The 25,000-nt window shown below is 36.7% G+C and overlaps 2 protein-coding genes across 2 annotated transcripts in view; both read right to left on the bottom strand.

The window, feature by feature from the left end:
• LOC144976251 (thyroxine 5'-deiodinase-like) overlaps positions 1-8,078 on the bottom strand; it is a 12,932-nt gene extending 4,854 nt beyond the window's left edge. Inside the window, exons 1-2 of the mRNA XM_078920438.1 lie at positions 7,990-8,078; positions 5,824-5,965 (exon numbers count right to left, since the gene is read on the bottom strand). Coding sequence (XP_078776564.1) covers positions 5,824-5,958 — 135 coding nt within the window. The 5' untranslated portion in view covers positions 5,959-5,965; positions 7,990-8,078. The remainder of the gene's footprint in view (positions 1-5,823; positions 5,966-7,989) is intronic.
• Positions 8,079-18,442: 10,364 nt separating this feature from the next.
• The window catches only part of LOC144977429 (thyroxine 5'-deiodinase-like), a 16,750-nt gene continuing 10,192 nt past the window's right edge, over positions 18,443-25,000 (bottom strand). Inside the window, exons 4-5 of the mRNA XM_078922640.1 lie at positions 22,958-23,080; positions 18,443-20,750 (exon numbers count right to left, since the gene is read on the bottom strand). Coding sequence (XP_078778766.1) covers positions 20,505-20,750; positions 22,958-23,080 — 369 coding nt within the window. The 3' untranslated portion in view covers positions 18,443-20,504. The remainder of the gene's footprint in view (positions 20,751-22,957; positions 23,081-25,000) is intronic.

Here is a 25,000-nt window from a genome sequence, read left to right as displayed (position 1 = left end):
TTCCGATCCGAAAGCGAGTGTCATACCACAAGACCACATAGGCGCACAAATATACAAGCCTTTCTTTTGTTTCGTTTGTTTTGTTGGGGATTTTTAGATCTGAACAAGTGTGTAGGAAACATGCCAGACAAAGCAAGAAAGAAAAATACAAGAGAAAAAGACATCCTAAAAAATCAGTCTACCTCGAATGAGGATCGAACCTCGGACCTTCTACGGTAATCAGAAGGTCTTAGGTTCGATCCCCAGTCGAGGTAGACTTGATTTCAGGGATGGTTTTATTTTCTTGTATTTTTCTCTTGTTCTGTCTGACACCTTAAAAACACACATACACCTTCCCTTGCGTGTTCCCTTGTTTCTTAATTGGGTTTTTCTTGTTTTTTTTTTCGTTGGTTTTATTTTTTAATTTAAAAAAAAATTCTTATTTTATGATTAATTTATTTTTGGTTTTCCTTTGTTCCTTTATTGTCTTGGCTGGTTTGTTTGTTTCTTTGTGTGTGTGTGTGTGTGTGTCTGTGTGTGTGTGTGGATGTGTGTGTTTGTTTGTTTGTTTTTTATTGCTGTTATTTTTGTTGTTGTTTTTGTTTGTTTGTTTTTCATGTGGAGTTTTTTTAGTTTATTTGTTTGTTGTTTTTTTTTTTCTTTTATAAGGTTTTTTTTTTTTGTTGTTGTTGATGTTTTTGATTTCCTGTTTTGTTTTGCTTTGTTTTTGTTTTTTTGTTTTGTTTTTTTTTTAATTCTCTGTTTGTTTTCTTTCAGTTTTTTAAAATTTCATTTCCGTTTTTTTAAATCGTATTATTATAATCCGGCCTAATATTTTCGGGTCCGATAATCCAACTTATTATGGGCTTATTGTTGTAATGGAAATACTCTCAAACCAACTCAGTACATTATCTATTACAACTGTGTTCAAACCAGCCCATATTTGCGGTAGGTTATCAGACCTGCTTATAACATGTGCACGAAGTTACAACCTCACCTTGGCCACAAACGGACCTCAGGTCAAGCTCCCGAAGTTCAAAACCAACGGGATGTCTTTGAGGTATTTTCCAAGACGGGTCCTCGTGCCGTCCAAGGTCACAATGGGAAAGTCCTTGAACTTTGACCCTGGTTTGACCTGCCGCGTTCTCCAGAGACAGAAGCATTTAGAGATGAACAGAAGCTCGTTCCATTTGAGAGTCTTAAGACGTTTCAGTGGTCTTACTGTGAGTGGCTGGTGAAGGAGCAAAAAAAAACAGGAGGTTGATAAAAAACAAAATTCATATTGTGCAGCTTTTTCCCAAAATGGCAGGCTTACCCAGCAGAAAAATTGATTTTTTTAATAAACTCAAACAAACTCTCTACAAACCAACTTTATGTTCTTATTAATTGAACAAACATTAGTCTTCAACGTTTGTGATGTACAAAATTAATCTGAATAAGAAAAATGTCTTAATAAACATGACTCTCTTCGCATCAAAACGGTATTAAGTCGGGATGGCTAAGATCAGGGGCGGTTGGTCACATTGTATCTAAGGCGGCACAAATCCGAAATACAGATTCAAATTTTATTGGTCTAGTTAATTTAACTTAATTTGACCTACTTTGTATGTGTGTGTGTGTATGTGTGTGTGTGTGTGTGTGTGTGTGGAGGGCGGTATTGCAATTGTTTGCATATGTGCGTTTGTGTGTGCGTGTATGTGTGTGTGTGTGTGTGTTAGAATATTAACGAGACGTACTCACAAAAGAGCATCAATTATCTTGGACAAAACTTGTCTGTTAACTTTCACCTGCTCATTATAACGACTCACAGACGCAGCATGTCCTGTTTCCAACTGATTTCTTATATCTACAACGTTGAAAAGTTTATATTTAACAGCATCTGTGACATGGCTATTTGATTCAGAATGTTTCTTCAGTGCCTGAGAGATGTGCGCAATATCACTGAATCCTCCTGTTGTCCGTTATAGCATACATCACCAAAAATCAAGCAATAAAAACAATGAAGCGTTTTACGGCTTTCACTGGCAGTAAGCCATTCAACATTTTAAAAATAATCATTATTAAATCGGCGCTGTCTCCTCGGAGTGTTAGAAACTAAGTTAAAATTCACTGGTTTGTGTGGACCTAAATCTTTCACCACTATTTTCTCTTGAGGGGATAAGTGTCGGAATTGATTATCAATTAAAAAATCAACATGATTCATGATTGGTTACAAATTACAGAAATAACTTTTTAAAATAAAATGATTCAAGATAAAAACAGGTAGGTTTCATAAACAATGACAACAGCGATAATACATTTTCTCTGAATACTAACGGTATGACACACAACTTTAGAATAATAGAATTTAAAAATCCACATTTAATTCCAAACGCAAAGCAATTGTTAACTTCACACACAATCAGCGACATCTTTATAATTATACTATTATTAGACAATGCACACAATACAAGTTGAGTAGGGATCGTTGGAGTGTGCGGGGATGAAGGACTCCGTGGGGTCAGGGATTTTTATTTATAGTACCATGGGGCTCTTCTCGGTGCATACTTTGTTTACTGTTCTTTTTGATATTTAATATATATTTAAGCAAAACCAACAATGATAAAATATATATTTATTGCCATTCCCTTCATCCGTATATCTAAGTGAAGCAAAGCCTCTTCTTTCAGTGATAAAACTGATATGGTTTTAATTTATCCCAAATAGGACCTCAGGGCGTGCATCGCTAGATTGGCCGTCTTGGCCTAATTATTTTAGCAGTGAAAGACAATAGTTAGTTGGGGAGGGAGGGTGGAGGGAGATTGGGGAGTGGTAACTGAACTGGTAACTAACTTTCTTTAAGGTACAACAGAGTATAGGATAAGGACAGGACGGCCAAACGAAGATTGGCTCATATAAACAAAAAAAAAACAACTTCCCCACCACACCACACCCTCCGCTTATTGTCACCCCGCGCAGGCAACGGGGGAAAGATGAAACGTGCCGATTTGACGCCACCTTCGCGGAGCGACGCACGAGTCATCAAATATTAAATTCAAAACAAAAAGCCGTATGTGCTAAATCTTTAATTTTATCAAAATCTTAAAATTGAAGTTTTTTGTTTGGTTGACATGCTATCTACGGAAAATATAGGGCGGCACAAAACAACTTCGCTCTATTGACCGACCGCCAGTGGCTAAGATATTGAAAATTGAATTTATAGCCAGAAATATCAGACTTGTGTTGAGTTTGTATGTGTTATTGAGGAGAATGGACACCATATTTTAGGGTGCTCATGCCAACTATTTATATTTTTGACCAGTTTAACATTTAATTCGGCTTTTAAGCATATTATAGTTCGTCCCAACATAATACCGTTTTGAGACGATGGGTTACAAATGTGACGATTTTGCTGTAGGTGATAAGGAGAGGGTTATCCCTTTCTCTGGCATGGTAGTTTTGTTGTTTTTTTTTTGTTGTTGTTTTTTTTTTTTTTTTGTTTTTTTTTGCATCGCTTTCGACAAAAATTGCAAAATATCACTGATTTGCATTGTGGCCGCAACATTTGCATTTTTTTTGCAAGTTTTTGCAAATTTTCAAGATTTTGCAAAGAAAAATTATAAAAAAAAAAAAAAAAACAATAATAATAAAAAATATTAATTTGACATCTCGTGTAGAACGTGAAAGAAAATTAATCAAGAGTAGTTTCTTTTTCACTATCTCATTTTCTTCCTTCTACAGGCGCTCGTGTGATCTTACATTTGTTGCAAGCGCCGCGTAACCCTTATAAACAAACAAATACCTTTCTTTAGCAATTTTAGCACAAAAAAAATTGCAAATTCTGCTGTTTTTAGCTTGCAAATTCTGGGATTTTGTTTGGATTTTATTTTTTTTCAAAAAACCGCCATGTCAGCTTTCTGAAGAGGATTTGGGCAAATATGCAATAACGAAGATTAGGCACACAAAAATATACCTTGGTTCGCTCTGTACAAGAGTGGCTGGTGAACAAAAGAAACTAAGAATAACAAAACAAAGCGTGCGGTTATGTGGTCTTGTTGTGGTATGACGCTCGCTTTAGGTCCCCGAGTTCCTGGGTTCGAGTGTCGCTCAACGCATAGTTGAGTCCTTGGAAAAGGCTCTTTACTCACATTCTCTCACCGTAATCAAGTGTGAATTGAGTACCATGCCGTTAACAGCGTTGTCTCTGTCCGAAAAAAAGTGTAATATCGCCTAACAGGCGTCATGTTCCGTCCTACATGTTAAGTGTTGCTGTTGTCCAGGGACGGAGGGTAAGGAGAGGGTTAAATAAATAATAAATAAAATATAATTCCCTTTATTCATCATAAAGGGGAAATTTGTCTCTAGGGTCTATTCCAGGGGAATACTGGAATAACCCAGGCGTCAGCCGCAATGCAGCGCCGTAAAATGAGCTAAGGCGAGGTGACATGCTCTCGGCCACACAGCGCAGTGAGTGGCGGGTGATCGAGCTCTGTACCTTTCGGGTACGGAGCAAAGACCGACTTGCCACACAGCGCAGTGTGGCGGGTGATCGAACTCGGTACCTTGCCGGTACGAAGCCAAGACCGTACCGCTGAGCCACGCCGCTGCCCCCGTACATCATTGTCAAATCCCCGACTTGCATCGTCATCCAATTAAACGTTAAATAAACACGCTTAGGTACACATTCAACATTCCTGATTCAGCAGAAACTGAAAACATCTTTTGAATGACGGCAACTTGTTGTGTATTTGTTCTGTTTAACCTTTTCCTTACCAGCCATTTTCAGAATTTTCCCCAAACTGTCCCACTCACCTGACACAAGAATAGTTTTTTTTTCTTACTCAAACAGAAAAGCAATAAATACATTCTATGCATAATATTGATCAGCAAAATGACCTCTACAACACAGTGTCACGTTTTTATAGTTATAATAAAACATTTTTCTTTAAATTTAGAATAGAAATCTGAATGATAAAAGTGCTGGTTGGATCGTAACGAATGTGACGATTTTTTTATGGTTGGTAAGGAGAGAGTTAATTCTTCATATGAAAATGATAATGGTGATGGTGGTGGTAGTGGTGGTGTTTTAGTTGTAGTGATGGTGTTTTATTTGTAGTGGTGGTGGTGGTTGTGGCGGTGGTGGTTTTGGTGGTGGTCGTGATGGTGGTGATGATGATGATGATGATGATGATGATGATGATGATGATGATGATGATGATGATGATATTACATTTTTTTCGGAAAGAAACAACGCTGTTAACGGCCAGGTACTCATTTACACCCGAGTACGGTGAGAGAATGTGAGTAAAGAGCCTTCTCCAAGGACTCAACTATGCGCCGAGCGAGGCTGGAACCCAGGACCTCCCGATCCGAAAGCGAGTGTCTTACCATTAGACTGCATAGCCGTACATCCAGTATATTTTGCTATATAACGATTCTAACACTCTTGTACAGGCTCGTGAAACGATTGGGTAAGAGTCCGAAGTTCCAAAAAGCAAAAGTTTAAGAATCGTATACCAATAATATTATCCTGTGCGGCTATGTGGTCTAGTGGTATAACACTCGCTTTCGTATCGGTATGTCCTGGGATCGAGCCTCGCTCGGCGCATAGTTGAGTCCTTGGAGAAGGCTCTTCACTCACATTCTCTCACCGTACTCAGGTGTAGAATGAGTACCTGGCCGTTAACAGCGTTGTATCTGTCCGAAAAAAACATTGTAATATCGCCAAAAAGGCGTCATGTCCCGTCCGTCCTACATGTTAAATGTTGCTGTTGGCCAGGGACCCCTTGTAAAGCGCTTTGAGCACGCTTAGTGGATATTGCACTATATAAAATCTAAATTTTTATATAAAAGATCAATCCTCACCTGAACAAGAGACTCCAAGAGAGGAAGGCGGACAAGATTCACCACTAGCATGAGATAAGGAAAATGGAGTAGAAACAAGATTGTGGCTGGCCATGTCTCTGGGAATAACGGCTGCATCCGCTTGATAGCACCCATCCTCACTCTGGTGGGGAGAGACACAGAAAAAATGTGAAAAATAATGGGTTACCCACCCACTAACCATCTCAACATTTGTGTGATTGAGAGAAAGATAAAGTGAATAAATATGACTCTTATATTATAGGATAAGGGGACAAAACCAAACAAACGACGTTTTGGCCTTTTTCAAGCATATATATATATATATATTATATATATATATATATATATATATATATATATATATATATATATTGAATCGTGTTGGATACAAATATGGTACCAATAGTGCTCGACATGTAGCAATGGAGCGAATTATTATTTTAATATTGTGGTAAATGTTAAAATAATATATATATATATATATATATATATATATATATATATATATATATATAAGTGTTTACTTGACAAAATGGCCAAAGGCCGAAACGTTGTTGCTTTTGTTTTGTTCCCCTATATATGAGTCACATATACTCACTGTATCTTTCTCTCAATATATATATATAAAAAGGTGTGTGTGTGTGTGTGTGTGTGTGTGTGTGTGTATTCGATTGACATAAAAGTTGAAACGATATCAGTAAAAATGTGTGTGTGTGTGTGCGTCGTGCAAGGGAAACGAGGGAGAGAGAGAGAGAGAGAGAGATTGAGAGAGAGAGAAAGGAGAGATTGAAGGAGAGAGAGAGAGAGAGAGAGAGAGAAAGACAGAGAAAGAGAGTGAGAAAGAGAGAGAGAGAGAGAGAGAGAGAGAGAGAGAGAGAGAGAGTGACAATGATATGAAGTAATGAGATCAAAACTATATAAATCAAGAATAAGATGGGGAAGAAGATGATATTTGTTCTTGAGTCGGAGATTCCAAAATTAAATGCTGAGTTTGTTGTTTTGTTGTTGTTCCATTTCAAATGGCTAGTTGGAATTTCGAATTCTCCGTTTTGTGCTTTGCGGAATACGTGGAGTTTGTTAACTCTCTCGAGTTCACTCTCATTGAAAATGGAACAAATTTGTTCGATTTTCCATGCATATGAACTCGAGAGAGTTAATAGAAGGTCTTTAATGTAGCGGTTTCCAATTGATATCGTTCATGAGCTGACTTACGCTCATATCCCGCTCACTGACAAATCTGGCCGCCCGACGTTGGACTTTTTCTAGCTCCCTGATTTCTAGTGATGTGAGTGGGTCCCACGCTGAGCTACAATATCCCTGTATGGGTCTGACATATGCTTCATAGCATTTCTTTTTTAACAAATTGGTGGCAGTGTATTTGTGTTTGATTTGCTGGTAGTCTTTGTTGGGATGGCTGTTAGTCCGTGTATACCTTTTAGAAAGATCATTGGTTTATGTTTGCTCTGGCGATTGATCGCCAAATATTCCTTTAGTGAAATGCCAGGGCGGCATCAGTTTTCTACTCACTTTATTTCTCTAAGCCAACAAGCACTGTAAGCAGGTCCGTCTTCGGGGTTTCACTCCTGATGTGAAAGTATTCACTCCCCTTTTTAAACAATTTCGTTCGTCTTTGGGGTCGTTTTAGCATGGTGATAAAACTATTAAATAATATTTGAAAAATAAATAAATAAATAAATAAATAAATAAATAAATAAATAAATAAATAAATAAATAAATAAATAAATAAATAATATCGAGTAGCGTGACTCAAAAATACGGTCTTTGGTTTGTACCCAAAATTTACAGAGTTTGACTACCCGTCGTGCTGAGTGGCCTTGAACAAGTCACCTCGCCCAGGTTTCTCTTTGCTGTCCTGCAATGTGTTTGACGCCTGACGTATACCAATCTTCCCTTGGAATAACTCCTAATGACAATTTACTTTTTCGGGATGAAGAAAGCGAATTATATTATTATTTTAATGTTTTTACATTTTTGGCTGTTGAATCTGAAAATAATATCACAGAGAGCTCCTCTGCCTCAGGCGCCCCCCCCCCCCCCCCCCACTAGCCGTTAAGTACGTGTTGCACTTCATCAACCTAGATTACCTATGCAGTGTCTATAGTATTTTAAAAAACATATATGTACTATCAATCATCTATTACTTACCTTTGTGGTTCTTGTGATCGGTACTTAATCAACACAAACAATTTCGCTTTATTTCCACCATTTATTCAAGACAATCTACAATCTAATCCGGCACACATAAAATAGGCAACTCGCATAAAAAGCTTGATATGATCTTTTTATAACTCGAAATGAAGACGTCAAGAAAACAGCACATGCCACATAGCCATCCCTTGCTGAGACTATCTACCTGTTCCAGTTAAGTAAGTATAAATATGGCAAGAAATCTGCTGGCCTCTGAAAAAAAAACACGTATTTAAAATCTTGGCCAGAAAACTCGTCCTTCAAATATTGATCGATTGAAATGACCCTCAACTTGGCAAAATCTCTCAAACCTGGGACTTGTCCAAAGTGGGACAGAAATCTCCTCTATAATCAAAAGGGTCGTTTTATTGGATGGATATTTGAAGGACAAATTTTCTGGCCAAATTTTTTTTTTCGATGTGTTTTTGCAGAGTCCCCATGCAAAAGTTCACCCCTCTGTTCAAACAAACGCGTGCCTTGGCTAGATAGGTTTGCTCGGATACATTTATTACGGGAACATGGAGCAAGAGGTAGGTTTGACCTCTTACGCAATGAGTGGAAGGGGTGGACATAGGGTCAACCGGTGACCATCGGGTTGATATGTGCTAATGACCTGAGTTAGTGACCGCAGTGGGTTGTTTTTTTTCAACATACATAAGGCCGACACTAATTAAACAAAAACAAACTGGAGCTTTGATATAGCGCAATATCCACTATCGTGCTCAAAGCGCTTTACAAGGTGTTCCTGACCAACAACAATACATAACTTGTAGAACGGAACATGACGCCTGTTTGACGATATTAAAACTTATTTCGGAGAGAGACAACGCTGTTAACAGCCAGGAACTATTTTTAAAACTTAATACGGTGAGAGAATGTGAGTAGAGAGCTTTGTCCAAGGACTCAACAATGCGCCGAGCGAGGCTCGAACCCAGAACCACATAGCCGCACGCTATTAAGAAATGAGAGGGGTGTAATGAATAAAACTTAATGTTTTCTGTTATATACAGCCCAAGTTTTAGTGGCTAAGGCCAACTTCAATATAAAAAAGTAGGCCTTCAGAGACAAAAGCTCCGTGTAGCTTGAGGTTTATCTCGTTTCTATAGCTTGAAACAGACAATAGCAAATGCTTGCTACCGTTCGGACATGACGCTGGTCTATCAAAAGTACTTTTCGGCAGATCAAGGAGATCCAGCAACCCAAATCACTTCTGGGTTGACAAGGGAGGGGGGGGTTAGAAAATTAAATTTCGACTTCACTTGGGACCGATCTCGGTCCTTTTGCGTTTGATGCGAGTGCTCTACCAACTGAGAAATAAGAGAAGCGTAATAGCTAAACCTTGATATTTTATCTTATTATATATATGTGACCCTCCGCCTCGAAACGGTATTAAGTCGGATTTTTCAATTTTGGGTTTTTGGTACCCATTCATAGCTTATTTTATGCTTTAAAATTTGATACCAATTTTATAAAATTCTGATTCTTCATTGCCGAAATATGACCGTTTGAAGTAGGGAGAGTGTAAAAACAAAATTTTGAGAAAATCGACTATGATTTGAGGCACCATTTTCACCTACAGTCAAATCAATGGGCAAAGATAACTCCTTGGATACGGGCATTGGAAATTTGACGAGAATAGTAAAATTTGCAGAGACGTCAATTTTCAATTTGCCGAAAGAGGAGTTTCCGCACACAAAAAAGGGAATTTGGATGGTATTTGGTATCGTGTTTAAAAATTGTATAGATCTAAATAGATAACTGATTAGGACTTTATTATGATATATAAACACATTGCCAAATACAGCCACAAAGTTTCCTTGTTTCAAATGAAGTAAAGTTCCAAATCCTAATGGTAGTGAGGATGACGTTGTGTTGGTGGTGGTTGTAGTAGTAGTAGTAGTAGTAGTAGTAGTAGTAGTAGTAGTAGTAGTAGTAGTAGTAGTAGTAGTAGTAGTAGTAGTAATAATAATAGTAGTAGTAGTAGTAGTAGTAGTAGTAGTAGTAGTAGTAGTAGTAGTGATGATGACGATGTGATAATGGCTGTTGTTGTAGTAGTAGTGGTAGTAGTAGTAGTAGTAGTAGTAGAAGTAGTAGTAGTAGTAGTAGTAGTAGTAGTAGTAGTAGTAGTAGCAGTAGTAGTAGTAGTAGTAGTAGTAGTGGTGGTGGTGGTAGTAGTGATGATGATGATGTATGTGGTGGTGGTGGTGGTTGTAGTTGTAGTAGTGTCTGTGGTTGTAGTAGTAGTAGCGATGATGTGGTGTGGGTGGTTGTAGTAGTAGTAGTGATGATGTAGTGGTGGTTGTTGTAGTAGTAATGATGATGCGGTGGTGGTGGTGGTTGTAGTAGCAGTGGTAGTGATGGTGATGTGATGGTGGTGGTTGTATTAGTAGTGGTAATGATAATGATGTGGTGGTGGTGGTTGAAGTAGTAGTGGTAGTGATGATGTGGTGGTGGCGGTGGTGGTTGTAGTGTGTGTGTGTGTGTGTGTGTGTGTTTGAGAGAGAGAGAGAGAGTGAGAGTGCTATCTAAATGATCTGAACAAATTTTATGCCCGTTTTGATTCTACCAATAATGAATACGAAATTGAACAGACTAAAAAATTACTGATAGAGCGTATGAATGATGAATGTGAGAATGAATTCAGTGAATGTGAGATAAAATATATGTTTTCTAGACTGAATGAAAGGGAAGCGGCTGGACCGGATGGTATAAAAGGAAGAATTTTGAAAACCTGTGCGGAACAATTATGCTATATTTATACTTATATCTTTAATATGTCTTTTTCATGCTCTTCCATCCCTAGTATTTGGAAAACTTCATAAATAAGTCCTGTCCCCAAAATAGATAAAGTAAAATCAATGAATAATCTGAGACCTGTTGCTCCGACATCAATTGTCATGAAATGTTTTGAAAAACTTATTTTGTTACGAATTAATAACCATGTTAGACCTCTTTTGGACCCTTATCAATTTGCCTACCAAAGTAAACGCAGTGTAGAAGATGCCATCCTAGTTTTTACAAATAATATCTACAAACATTTAGACACGTCTAAAAGCTACTGCAGAATTCTTTTTGTTGATTTTTCATCCGTATTTAATACAATTCAGCCCCACCTCCTTGCTCATAAACTTTCTACTTTTAAAATTAATCCTTATATCATCTCCTGGGTGCTAGACTTCCTTACAAAAAGAACACAATATATACAAGTAAAGGGAAATGTCTCCAATAACATAACTATTAATACTGGTGCTCCGCAGGGCTGTGTAATATCTCCCATGCTCTTTATACTTTATACAAACGACTGTATAAGCACAGATTTAAACATACCCCTTTTAAAATTTGCTGACGATACAACTCTACAAGGACTAATTACTAATAAATACGAAATAAATTATAAGAAAGAAAGAAAGAAATTTTTTCCTGGTGCGACAATAACCACCTTGAATTGAGTGTTAGTAAGACCAAAGAATTAATCATAGACTTTAGAAAAGATAAGAATACAAAAGACCATATTACTATTAAAAATGAAAAAGTAGAACAGGTAGTAGAATACAAATATCTAGGAGTCACCATGGACAACAAATTACGATGGGACGTACATTCCAGTTATATCAATAGTAAAATTAATCAAAGAATGTACTTTTTACGGAAATTGTCCCAACTTAACATTGACAAAACACTTTGTACGCTATTTTATAGATCTGTAATAGAAAGTGTTTTGGCTTTTTGTATTACTGCCTGGGGGGGGGGGGGGGGAAATTGTCTTAGCTCAGCAAAAGCTAACTTTGACAGGATTATTAAAAGAGCTAATAAATTTACTACAGGATCCATGTCTTTTAATGATTTATATTCAGAACACTGCTTAAGAAAAATTAGTAATATTTTAGATAATCCAACTCACCCTTTAAATCTTCAGATCACTAAGTCGAACAGAAGTGACCGATTGTTGTCTATACGAACAAAAAGTGAAAGACACCTTCGATCCTTTTTACCTTACAGTTGCAGAATTTTTAACAAGGAAAATAATTTATAAATTTTGGTCTACGTCTGTTTTAACTTTGAAACTTGTTCTTTAAAATTACTCCATACCCACAATTTTTAAACATTAATTTATAAAATCGCTTACTACAACTTTTCTACTGACCTTTTTATTCTACATTGCGTTCCATGTAATTTATACTATGTAATTTTTCTCAGTCAATTTACAATAGTATTACACTGTAACTAATTCTTAGCTTTTTACTGATCTTTTTTTTCTTATATGTTGACATCAATGTACCTTTTCTAGATATTTATATCTTAACACTTTTATAATCTGTCTGTCCCTTAATTTACACTATGTAATTATTCTTACAGACTACAATATTATTATACTATATATACCTATTACCAAATTTTACTTTACCACATTATATTTACGTATATTCTGTTTATGTATGTATCATTTTCGGCATTTTATACGTCTGTACAAAAATTTCCTTTTGGATGAATAAAGTACAATATATATTATTATTATTATTATTATTATTATTATTATTATTATTATTATTATTATTATTATTATTATTATTATTATTATTATTATTATTATTATTATCATTATTATTATTATTATTATTATTATTATTATTATTATTATTATTATTATTATTATTATAATTATTATTATTAAAAGCATCTAGTGATAAGTAGAGCAACATGAATTTTAAAAACTAACGAGGCTATAGTTTGAGGTTAAATAACTTGTGATTAGCTATTATTGGCAAGTACAGGAAGGTGAACATGACAATTAATCCAGTGAGCGCAATTTATTAAGCGTGGGTGTGTGTGTGTGTGTGTTTGCGTGTGTATGTGTGTGTTTGTGTGAAGAGAGAAAGAGAGAGAGAGAGAGAGAGAGAGAGAGAGAGGGGGTTGCAGTAGTATTGGTGGTGATAGGGGTGGTTTTGTGGTGGTTGTAATAGTAGTTGCAGGGATGGTGATGTGATGGTGGTAGTAGATAATGATGATGCAATTGTGGTTGTAGTTATGGTGGCATGGATGGTGATGTGGTAGTTGTTGTAATAGTGGTGGTAGGGATGGTGATGTGGGGATTGTTGCAGTAGTGATGGGGACGGTGATGTGGTGGTTGTTGTAGTATGGTGGTAGGGATGGTGATGTGGTGGTTGTAGTAGTGGTGGTAGGGAAGGTGATGTGGTTGTAGTAGTAGTGGTAGTGATGGTTGTAGCAGTAGTGATGATGATGTGGTGGTGATGGTGGTTGTAGTACTGGCAGTAGTGATGATGATGATGATGTGGTTGTAGTAGGAGAGGTAGTGATGATGATGTGGTGATGGTGGTGGTGGTAGTAGTAGTGGTAGCGATGATAGCGTGATGGCGGTGGTTGTAGTAGTAGTGGTAATGATAATGATGTGGTGGTGGTGGTTGAAGTAGTAGTGGTAGTGATGATGATGTGGTGGTGGTGGTGGTGGTCGTGGTTGTAGTGTGTGTGTGTGTGTGTGCGTGTGTGTGTGTGTTTGAGAGACAGAGAGAGAGAGAGAGAGAGAGTGAGTGAGAGTGCAAAAAGTGCATCTAGTGATAAGTAGAGCAACATGAACTTTAAAAACTAACGAGGCTATAGTTTGAGGTTAAAGTATTTGTGATTAGCTATTATTGGCAAGTACAGGAAGGTGAACATGAAATTTAATCCAGTGAGCGCAATTTCACGAATACTTTCTTCGTATCTGTTGTAATTACAGCGTTCTTATATAATTTAAGTAGTATGCCGACTCTTTAATGCCATCAAGTTTGACCGAGATAGGTTTTAACTCACATAAAATTATTAAAGCAGAATTTTTGGAAAGATAAAAAATCAAGAGGAGGGGAGATGACGTAAAACAACCTTGGGTCGGCTTGCCTCGAATGTTTACACAATAAAAATAAAAGAAATTTTTGTCGTCCATTTCAAAATTTTCTTATCTTAAAAACCTTGTATCTCAACTAATACTGATCTCTCATAGTGGTTCTATATCATAAATTATAGGATTTTTCATATTCTACAACATATGTAATTTTCATGCTTTCAACCCTGATTTGCACAATTCAAGGGTTTTTGGACCTAATTCCCCCTACTATTAGAGGAAATACGATTTCAAAATGCTAAAAGTTAGAGAAGGGTTTATAATTTCAAAGTACAGTTTTGAAACTATGTGAAGCCGGGTGAGAAACAGGATGAGAGAGGAATAGAAAGAATGAGAGAGTAAAATACACACACACACAAACACACACACACGCACACAAACACGTAAGAGAGTGAGAAAGAGAGAGAGAGAGAGAGAGAGAGAGAGAGAGATAGATAGATAGAAAGTGGAGCGAGAGGGGTAGGAGAGAGAGACAGATGCTTGTGCATGAAGAGGGTGGGAGGGAAATAGAGTAAAGATTGAAGCCTGACTGTTTGTGTGTGTGTGTGTGTGTGTGTGTGTGTGTTTGTATGTGTGAAAGAAACAAAAGGGAGGCGGATTGAGTGAGGTAGACATGAAGAAAGGGATGGAGGCGGAGCAAAGAATTGTAGGGATAGTTTATGAAAGCGTTTATTTGTTTCAAAGTAAGTCATAGTCAATCAACTGGAAATATATTGACCAATGAGATTGCAATTTAAAAAATGGGCTGGTTAAATTATTCATTGCATTGTATCCATTTTGATTCAGATGACAGCTTGAGGAGGAGGGATTGGGGCTTATTGTGCAATGACTTACATGAAAACATGTTATTGAATCTCTCAAGTTTTTCTTAGCGTTCACCACATTGTTGATTGTCTAAAAAGAAATTCTTATGTTTTTTGGGTTTTTTTAAAGGGTTTTACGGCGATTGCAACACATTAAGGTCATATCAGCTCCCGTAAAAAGGAAGAAAATGGAATAGTAATAAGTTCTATAACTACAATTAAAGCACCCAAGAAAAAGTAAGACAAAGGAGAATTGGATCAAATAGGGAACAGATGTAGATTCCAAGAGCAAACTATCGAAGTACTTAGTTTGAGATCACATAAAAGTCTCATCCAGACGCAAGCACAAGTCCCCATTGAAAGGAATACACTCAAATGTTTACAAATCATATATAATATAAACAAAACAGAATAAATTACATAACAGAGAGATGATTTACAAGGGAAAAAATATCATCTCCCAAAACTAACTATACATATGTTTCCCCTTTCACCAAGGGTATCCGGTCAGGGCCAGGACAAAACCAAGTAATCTCATTCCAAGACAAAGACAGAAAGCTAGTAGGAAAACAGATATAGGGGGATAGAAGACAGTAAGTACCTCCATGCCCAATATGCCCACTCAGGAACCCCACCCAATTAAAATCTTAGCATGTCCTATAATTTCATGAATAAAGAAAGAGAGACAAAGGACATTCACCTCGATCATTAACCAATGCAGCTAGACAAAGAAATAATAGCACGTGGTGTGTATCAAAATGCACAAACATACACATATGTAACACACGCATGCTCACGTCATGACAAATTGCCCGGGCATTATAATGGCCAACAGGCGCATGTAATGAGCGTTGACCAATCAGAATCATTCATTTGTTAAGTTGTCAGGGAAAAACCTAGACTTGTTTACAGTTTTTAAAGTTCATTATTGGTTGAACCATGAAATTGTGGAAACAGTCATGCTTTCTCTGAGATAGATTAAAAAAACGCCCTTTTGTTGTGGTATCTTACATGGTATTGGTGGAGGAAAAGACTTAATATTACTAAGTCTTGGAAATGGTTGCTCCCTGAGAGAAAGTCAACTCTCGTTTTGAATGTATTATTGATAGTTGCTTTTTAAAACTTTGAATTTATATAACTTATCCTCAATATCTATGTTGAATTATTACGTTACAATGTAGAAAAATGATTGTAGTTTCTGAAACAACCAAAAACTGAAATTTGATAATTTTGACCATTCCCATTTTAAAACCGGTTTTCTTCGTTTTCCAAATCCCGACTTAAGACCGCTTCGAGGCGTAGGGTCACATATATGGCAAATTGAATTTTTAGAAACACTAAGGTCCCGAAATCACTAGACCAATCGTCACCAAATTTTGCGTGGTGTTCACAATAGGATTTAATATTCTAATGTCACGTCCGGTCAGCAACCAGCAGATTGGTTCTGAACAAAGAAATTCGGTAATTTTTATTCTTCGTGCTGGATAGAACTACTACACATGTCATGTGATCAGAATTAATAAAAGTCAAAACATGATCAGATTTATAATGATTTTCTCCTCTGGATACACTTTCATGCTCGTCGGGAATGTATTTCATAATGGCGTCCGTCCTTGTTCCGATAGTTTAGAACCAGTTACTAAGTTACTTTGCGTCATTACGAGGGAAGTTTCGTCACGACTGTTGAAGTCTATGCACACGAAGATGGTTTGCGATTAAGGAGCAGCATGGCTCAAAGGAACGGTGTTTGCTTCGTACCCGAAAAGTACCGAGTTCGATCACTCGCCGCTGTGCCAGGTGGCCTTGAGTAAATCACCTCGCCCAAGCTCAATTTGCGACGCTGCTCTGCGACTGGGTTATTCCAGTCTTCCCTTGGAATAGGCCCTAGAGACAAATTTCCCCTTTGGTATGAATAAAGAGAATTTTATTTATTTATTTTTAGTTTTATTTTATTATGAGATTGATTAGGCATCGTGGTGATTTTATCGAAAAATCAAATTAAATTTGTTTCGTCAAATCCCATCGAAAACAGATGCCATCATTTTATGCATGTGGACTGTGTGTAAACTTTCTGGTTAGCGACAATGAGGTGGGAGTACTTGTTTTCTTATATATATATATATATATATATATATATATATATATCCCAAGTTTTAGTGGATAAGGTTTACATCAATAAAGGATATTACAAACACAAAACGCAATTTTCTAAAGAAAGAAAATATTTACTCATTCAATTGAGTTAAACCCGACGTGCACTTATTCGCAAGTCTGATAACCTAATTCTTATCGGCTCATGGTTGTAATGGAAATCTCAAAAAAAATGACTCAGAATATTGTCAATTACAAGAATGTTAAAGTAGGTCCATGATCGGATGTCAGACCCGCATATATATATATATATATATATATATATATATATATATATATATATATATATATATATATATATATATAATGTACACGTCGGTTAAATCTGAAAGATAAATTAAAACACAAATCCAGTTTATCAATGAAATATAATTCTTTTATTATAAGTTTCCTTGCGTTTTAAAGCAACAATGTTGTACATAGAAATATCTTTAAAAATATTTGACATTATTTAACTCTCTCCTTAACGGCCATTTTCCGGATTGTCCCTAAAACTTCACACCCAACCAATACAGAAATAGATAATTTATTCCACTCAAACCCAAAAGTTGTTAGTCCTTGGTATACATTTTGTTCTGCTGAACGAGCTCTTCAACACAGTGTCAATATATTTAAACTTTTGAAAACATTTTTGTTCAAATATTATGATGAACAAAAGAAATCAGAATGAAAAAAAATGTTGGCTGCATCGTAACAAATGTGACACCTCGCCTCAAAATGGTATTATGTCGGGATGAGAAAGATGCTGAAAATTGAATTTATGGCCAGAAATCTCAGACTTGCGTTGAGTTTGTATGTTTTATTGAGAAGAATGAATATCATAATTTAGTGTGCCGAATACCAACAATTCAACATTTGGACCAGTTTAGCTTTACATTGACTTTTTAGCATCTGGTTCATCCCGACATAATACCGTTTTGAGACGATAGGTCACAAATGTGACGATCTTCCTGTGGGTGGTAAGGAGGGGATTAAACCATCGATAAAGGAAATATGAGAATCAATTATTTTTCACAAATAGATCGACAAACAAATGTAATGCTTGACTCATCAAATTTCTTTCCTATTTTTGGAGGGACCAGAATTTAACCGAGTAGATACATCTGAATCTGTACTGACTTAGCAACAAGCGTTACAATTAGAGAGTTTTAGCTACAATCTAAGTACCACGTATGACGCACCACTTACTACGTTGTATCACATGAACGACTAATCGTTAAAGGATTGGATCTACTTTGTTTCTGTGTGTGTGTGGGGGGGGGGGGGGGGTTCGAATCACGGCAGATTCTGGTTGCAATAAGAACTCAGTTCGCCAAGCAATAATTGATAATAACGTGAAGTTGAATGTTGTAAGCTTCAATTTAATTACAAAAACAGATCAAATAAACGTTTCGGGTTTCCCCTTTATCAACAAAACAGGATGATTGAAACACCACAGATGAATGAGATGATGTGGTAGTGACGTAGTTAACTATATATGATATATATATATATATATATATATATATATATATATATATATATATATATACATACATATATATGTATACATTGTCGCCATAGATTCTCAACTTTGTGTTAATACAATTTTATGAATGCCACGTCTGTAAACGAATTTCCATTTTTTTATGAATAAAGTATATTATTATTATTATTATTATTATTATTATTATTATTATTATTATTATTATTATTATTATTATTATTATTATTATTATTATTATTATTATTATTATCATTATTATTATTATTATTATTAAATATTCATAAACCATAGTACTTTATGTCACCTGTCATCTCCCTGAACCACAGCAAAACACACACAAGGATGTTTAAAAGAACATCAGGGAAAAGTCCAATACTTGGATACCTTTTGACTTTTACCGTCATCAAAACATCAATACGTATCCGCTTTGTTCAAGGAAATAAAGATAAGTGTATAAAATAACATGGGGATAGATATAATTTTACCGTAAAAATCTGAAAGGATTTTATGAAACATTACCAGACAAAGCTACGGTATGGATGTGAAACTTGGAATGCATCACAGACATGCTTAAGGAGGATACAGATTTTTGTAAACAGGTACATGCGTAAGCTACTCAGAATAAAATGGATGGATAGAATTAAGAACGAAGAAGTATGGAAAAGAACACAACAGAAACCTGTGGGAGAGGAAATGGGAAAAAGACGATGGAGGTGGATTGGACACATCCTTAGAAGAATGACTCAACTATAACAAAAAAAAGTATTGGATTGGAACCCTCCGGGCAGACCATCAAGGTGAAGGTCACTGGGAACATGGATAAGAATTAAAGGAGCTGATATAAAGAAAAGTGATATGACATGGAATGAGATTAAAAACTTAGCTGAAGATAGAGAAGGATGGAAACTGTTTGTCTGTGGCCTATACCCTGACCAAGGGTGAAAAAGGCAATGATGATGATGATGATAAAGATAGAGAAGGATGGAAACTGTTTGTCTGTGGCCTATACCCTGACCAAGGGTGAAAAAGGAATGATGATGATGATAAAGATAGAGAAGGATGAAAACTGTTTGTCTGTGGCTTATGTCCTGACCCAGGGTGAAAAAAGCAATGATGATGATGATAAAGATAGAGAAGGATGGAAACTGTTTGTCTGTGGCTTATGTCCTGACCCAGGGTGAAAAACCAATGATGATGATGATAAAGATAGAGAAGGATGGAAACTGTTTGTCTGTGGCTTATGTCCTGACACAGGGTGATAAAGGCAATGATGACGATGATGATGACAAGATGATGATGATGACCCCTTGTCCATAAAACCCCAAAAAGTCTGCCTCCACTGACAGTCAAGCAAGATTAGCCGATATTTTGGGTTGATATTTTTCTTGTTTTTTTCTATCCGTTTTGTTTGACATTGTTTCATATAACTACACCTTTTCATCTCCGCATTTTTTGATCAGACATCAGGGCCTGCTCCAAAGTGTGTCAATTTAACATTGAAATGAAATGTAAAAACGTCATGATAGAGGCAAAAATAAACAAAGGAATTGAGGTTATTTAAACTGACCTGATTTACTTAATGTCTCTCTCTCTCTCTCTCTCTCTCTCTCTCTCTCTCTCTCTCTCTCTTCTCTCTCTCTCTCTCTCTCTCTCTTCTCTCTCTCTCCATCCCTTTCTCTTCCCATCATTCTCTCTCCATCCCTGTCTCTTCCCTTCTTTCTCTTCCCTCTCTCTCTCTCTCTCTCTCTCTCTCTCTCTTTCTTTCTTTCCCTCTCTCTCTCTCTCTCTCTCTCTCTCTCTCCATCCCTTTCTCTTCCCTTCAATCTCTCTCCATACCTGTCTCTTCCTTTCTCTCTCTCTCTCTCTCTCTCTCTCTCTCTCTCTCTCTTTCTTTTTTTATGTCTTTCTTTCTCTCCCCCCTCTCTCTCTCTCTCTTTCTTTCCTCCTCTCTCTCTCTCTCCATCCCTTTCTCTTCCCTTCAATCTCTCTCCATACCTGTCTCTTCCTCTCTCTCTCTCTCTCTCTCTCTCTCTCTCTCTCTCTCTCTCTCTCTATCTATCTATCTCTCTCTCTATCTATCTATCTATCTATCTATCTATCTCTCTCTCACACACACACACACACACACATGACTATATTACTGTTTTTTACACAGCCTAGCCAACAACTCATCCAGCCGTTCCAGATCGTAGCCAAAGGGCCCCATACTCGCCACGTCTTCAATGATTCCATTAGTACGAATAACGACCCATGCTTCGGGCCAGGCCCCATAAGTAATGGCCCCCGCATTACCCATGCCGTCAACGACCATCTCCCCTTTCATCTTTACGTCTTCCTGGAGTAGCCTCCCTTGTTCAATTCTGTCTTGCAAAGATGTGTGCATCTAGAATAAAGAGAAAGATTGTGACAGTTCTGGCGTTCTCTGGAAAACTCATATTTAAAAAGTTGACCAGAAAACTCGTCCTTGAAATATCGATCGATGTAAATGACCCTCCTCTTGGCAAAAACTCTCAAACCTGGGACTTCGCGAAGAACCAGATTTGAGAGTTTTTGCCATGAGGGGGGCCATTTAAATCAATCGATATTTGAAGGACGAGTTTTCTGGCCAAATTTTAAATATGGGTTTTTCCAGAGTTTTTAGCTTTTTTTTTTATATGGCGCAATATCCACTAATCGTGGTCAAAGTGCTCAAAGCGCTTTAAAAAAAACAACACTTAACATGTAGGACGAGAGATGATGCCTGTTAGGCGATGTTACATTTTTTCCGGATAGAGACAACGCTGTTAATGGCCTGGTAGGCCTACTCATTTTCCACCTGAGTACGTTGAGAGAATGTGAGTAAAGAGCCTTTTACAGTAACTCAACTAAGCGCCGCTCAGAGCGGGTCTTGAACACATGACCTTCCGATCCGAAGGCGAGTGTCATACCACAAGACCACATAGCCGCAATATATATGAAATATCACAGTTTAAATACAATACCTTATACAATGATTGTGGCAGTTCATATCTTTACTTTATATGATAAATGCAAAAGTTGGAAAATATAACTTGGATGATAAATGTAGGGTATATCGAAGTGTCAGATGATTACAGGAGAAGGACACGCTTATGTAAAACCATGGGCGGATAAGCCTTAAGAGCTTAAGAAGGCAATTTGTCTAGGAGTAAGAATACTCTTATGTAAAACCATGGATGGACAAGGATCAAGAGTTGAGGAAGGTAACTTGTCTCAGAGAAAGATACTCTAATGTAAAACCATGGTGGGACAAGGCTTAAGAGCTGAGGAAGGCAATTTGTCTAGGAGAAAGATACTCTAATGTAAAATCATGGGTGGACAAGGATCAAGGGATGAGGAAGGCTACTTGTCTAGGAGAAAGATACTCTTATGTAAAACCATGGGTGGACAAGGATCAAGAGCTGAAGAAGGCAACTTGTCTAGGAGTAAGAATACTCTAATGTAAAACCATGGGTGGACAAGGATCAAGAGCTGAGGAAGGCAACTTGTATATTCGAAGGCAACTCTAATGTAAAACCATGGATGGACAAGGAAGGCTAATTGTCTCCGAACAATAATCCTGGCCCTCCGGGATAGGGGGTTGGGTCCTGGGTCAACAACCCTGTTCTGTCCTAAACATGCAGCGTTACAGAAACAGATGAGCACGGAGAGTAAAAAATGCCATGGTGTCAGAGAGCCAAATCTCTTGTTTGTTTGGTTGTTTTGGTAGGTTTTTTTAGGGATTTTGGGTTGGCGGGGGGAGGGGAATTCTTTCTCCTTTTATATATAGTGTAGACAGTGTCAGCCGCATACTGCCGTAATCTGGAAAAACCTATATTTAAAAATTTTGATCGATTTAAATGACACTCATCTTGGCAAACATTCTCAAACCTAGGACTTCAGCTTTTACCAAGATGAGGGTCATTTAAATCGACCAATATTTGAAGGACGAGTTTTCAGTCCAAATTTTTAAATAATATATGGTATCAACGCGCATGACTAGCAGTCTTGATAACACTTTGGCAGTTGCCTACTTGAAAACTTTAAAATTCGTAATTTTTAGGAGATGAAAATAGAAATCGCTATAGTTATCGTTATATATCTATCACCAATTTACACTCACAATGATTAAATAACACTTCAAAATCATTAAAATTATGTACTCTGACATCAACATTCATTTTTCACATGTTTTAATGACTTAGAGATGCTCATGGCGTTTTAAAATTAATTGAAACCGGAATTTCGTAATTTTAAGAAGTTTTCGTAGTGGCAGGCAGGTCTCCACAACATGTCATCTTTTCCAGAAATTTTTATCCTATGCATTTTCTAATTGATGATTAAATTATACGTTTTATTTTTTTATTCCATTTTGTTGAATGTCAATTTCATTTTGTAAAATTTGCATAGTTAGTGTGTGCGACTATTGTGTGTGTGTGTGTGTGTGTGTGTGTGTGTGTGTGTCTCTGTTTGGCATGGTTCGAGTGTGTTTATGGTTTGACAAGTATATTGTAAAGCGCTTTGAGGCTTCGACGTTTAGCGCTATAAAAGAACACATTATTATTATAATAAGTATTATTATTACGAGCTTACAACTATCTGTCGCACTGCGTCATCTGGCCACTCCCCGTCCACAGCATGAGCCTCTCGGATGTAGATGTTCAGAAATGTTGCAGACTGACCATAACGCTCTACGAGGGCATTGTATTCGGGGACCTGACGTAAAGGAAATGAAAACAAAGGAGAGAATTACAATACAGGAGCATTTTTCTAGCGCAGTATCCACTTACCGTGTTCAAAGCGCGTTACAAGGGATCGATCCCTTGTCGACAGCAACACTAAACATGTCGGATGAGGCATGATGCCTGTTAGGCGATATTACAACGCTGTTAATAGGAAGGTGTACTAGTAGTAGTAGTAGTAGTAGTAGTAGTAGTAGTAGTAGTAGTAGTAGTAGTAGTAGTAGTAGTAGTAGTAGTAGTAGTAATAGTAGTAGTAATAGTAGTAGTAGTAGTAGTAGTAGTAGTAGTAGTAGTAGTAGTAGTAGTAGTAGTAGTAGAAGTAGTAGAAGTAGTAGTTGTTGTAGTAGTAGTAGTAGTAGTAGTAGTAGTAGTAGTAGTAGTAGTAGTAGTAGTAGTAGTAGTAGCTGTAATAGAAGTAGTAGTAATAGTAGTAGTAGTAGTAGTAGTAGTAGTAGTAGTAGTAGTAGTAGTAGTAGTAGTAGTAGTAGTAGTAGTAATAGTAGTAGTAATAGTAGTAGTAGTAGTAGTAGTAGTAGTAGTAGTAGTAGTAGTAGTAGTAGTAGTAGTAGTAGTAGTACTTGGAGGGGTGGAATAAACGTATTCCTTCATTTCTTTGCACTTATTAAACTCGTTATATTTTTATCGTGCAATAACACATATCTCCTCACAAGCTCGTTATGTTACTGGGCACGATAAAAATAACCGTTAAAAATACAAAGAGATGAAAGAATCGTTTATTTATTCAACGCGTTCAAAACATTATTCAACGAGTACCTATTTATTTACTAAGAAATGATAGGGTTTTTCAATGAGAGGGGTGGAAACATACCCATAATTGAATATATTTCTTTACTTTTTCAATGCGTTGATCATGGTTTTAAGTTAATTGTAATATACACTGTACTTGGCAACAATGCCGATTGTAACATACACTAGCGTACTCTGGAAAAACCTATATTTAAAAATTTGGCCAGAAAACTCGTTCTTCAAATATCGATCGATTTAAATGACCCTCATATTGGCAAAAACTCTCAAACCTGGAATTTCGTGAAGTTCTAGGTTTCTTTGGGCTTTTTGGGGTTTTTTTTGTTTTTGTTTTTTTGTTTTTTGATGGTTTTTTTTTTATGAGATAAAGGTCTTTTCAATCCATAGATTTTTGAAGGACAAGTTATTCTGGCCAAATTGTTCAAACTGTCATTTTTCTTCTTTTACAGAGTACGGCGGAATATTGGTTAGATTGTGAAAGATAATGTAAGCAATTATTTATCTAGATACATTATATTGACGCTGTCAAGCACATCAATATTCTTTGTTCATTGTGTGCAATGTCTTTTATCCAACCCTGTCTTTACTGTACAATAATACTATTAAACTATTGATGGTATGGGTTTAAGTAAAATATTCGAATCCACCAACCGGATATAAAATACCAAGACACAAAGATGGGTGTAACCGTTAAATGTTTATAGTCTGGTTGATAAAATTTAGTGAGAACTAACAATTAAAATTGCTGTCTAAATATAATAATAAAGAGCTGAGTAACGTCAATTTTGTTCCTTCTATAAAATAGGATGATTCAAAAGTCACTGTCGGTGTTTGTATCTTGAATTGTGCGCTATGTGGTCTAGTGGTTTGACACTCGCTTTCGGATCGGGTTCGAGTCTCGCTCGGCGCATAGTTGAGTCCTTGGAAAAGGCTCTTTACTCACATTCTCTCACGGTACTCAATGAGTACCTGGCCGTTAACAGCGTTGTATTTATCTGAAAAAAATTGTAATATCGCCTAAAAGGCGCCATGTCCTGCCGTCCTACATGTTAAATGTTGCTGTTGGCCAGGGTCCCCTTGTAAAGCGCTTTGAGCACGTTTAGTGGATATTGCTCTACATAAAAGCTCA

The sequence above is a fragment of the Berghia stephanieae genome, chromosome 7 (genome assembly GCF_034508935.2).
Source record: "Berghia stephanieae isolate SIO BIC M18660-M18661 chromosome 7, UCSD_Bste_1.3, whole genome shotgun sequence".
In the NCBI taxonomy this organism is placed as follows: domain Eukaryota; kingdom Metazoa; phylum Mollusca; class Gastropoda; order Nudibranchia; family Aeolidiidae; genus Berghia; species Berghia stephanieae.
This window is presented reverse-complemented; position numbering and strand designations above follow the sequence as displayed.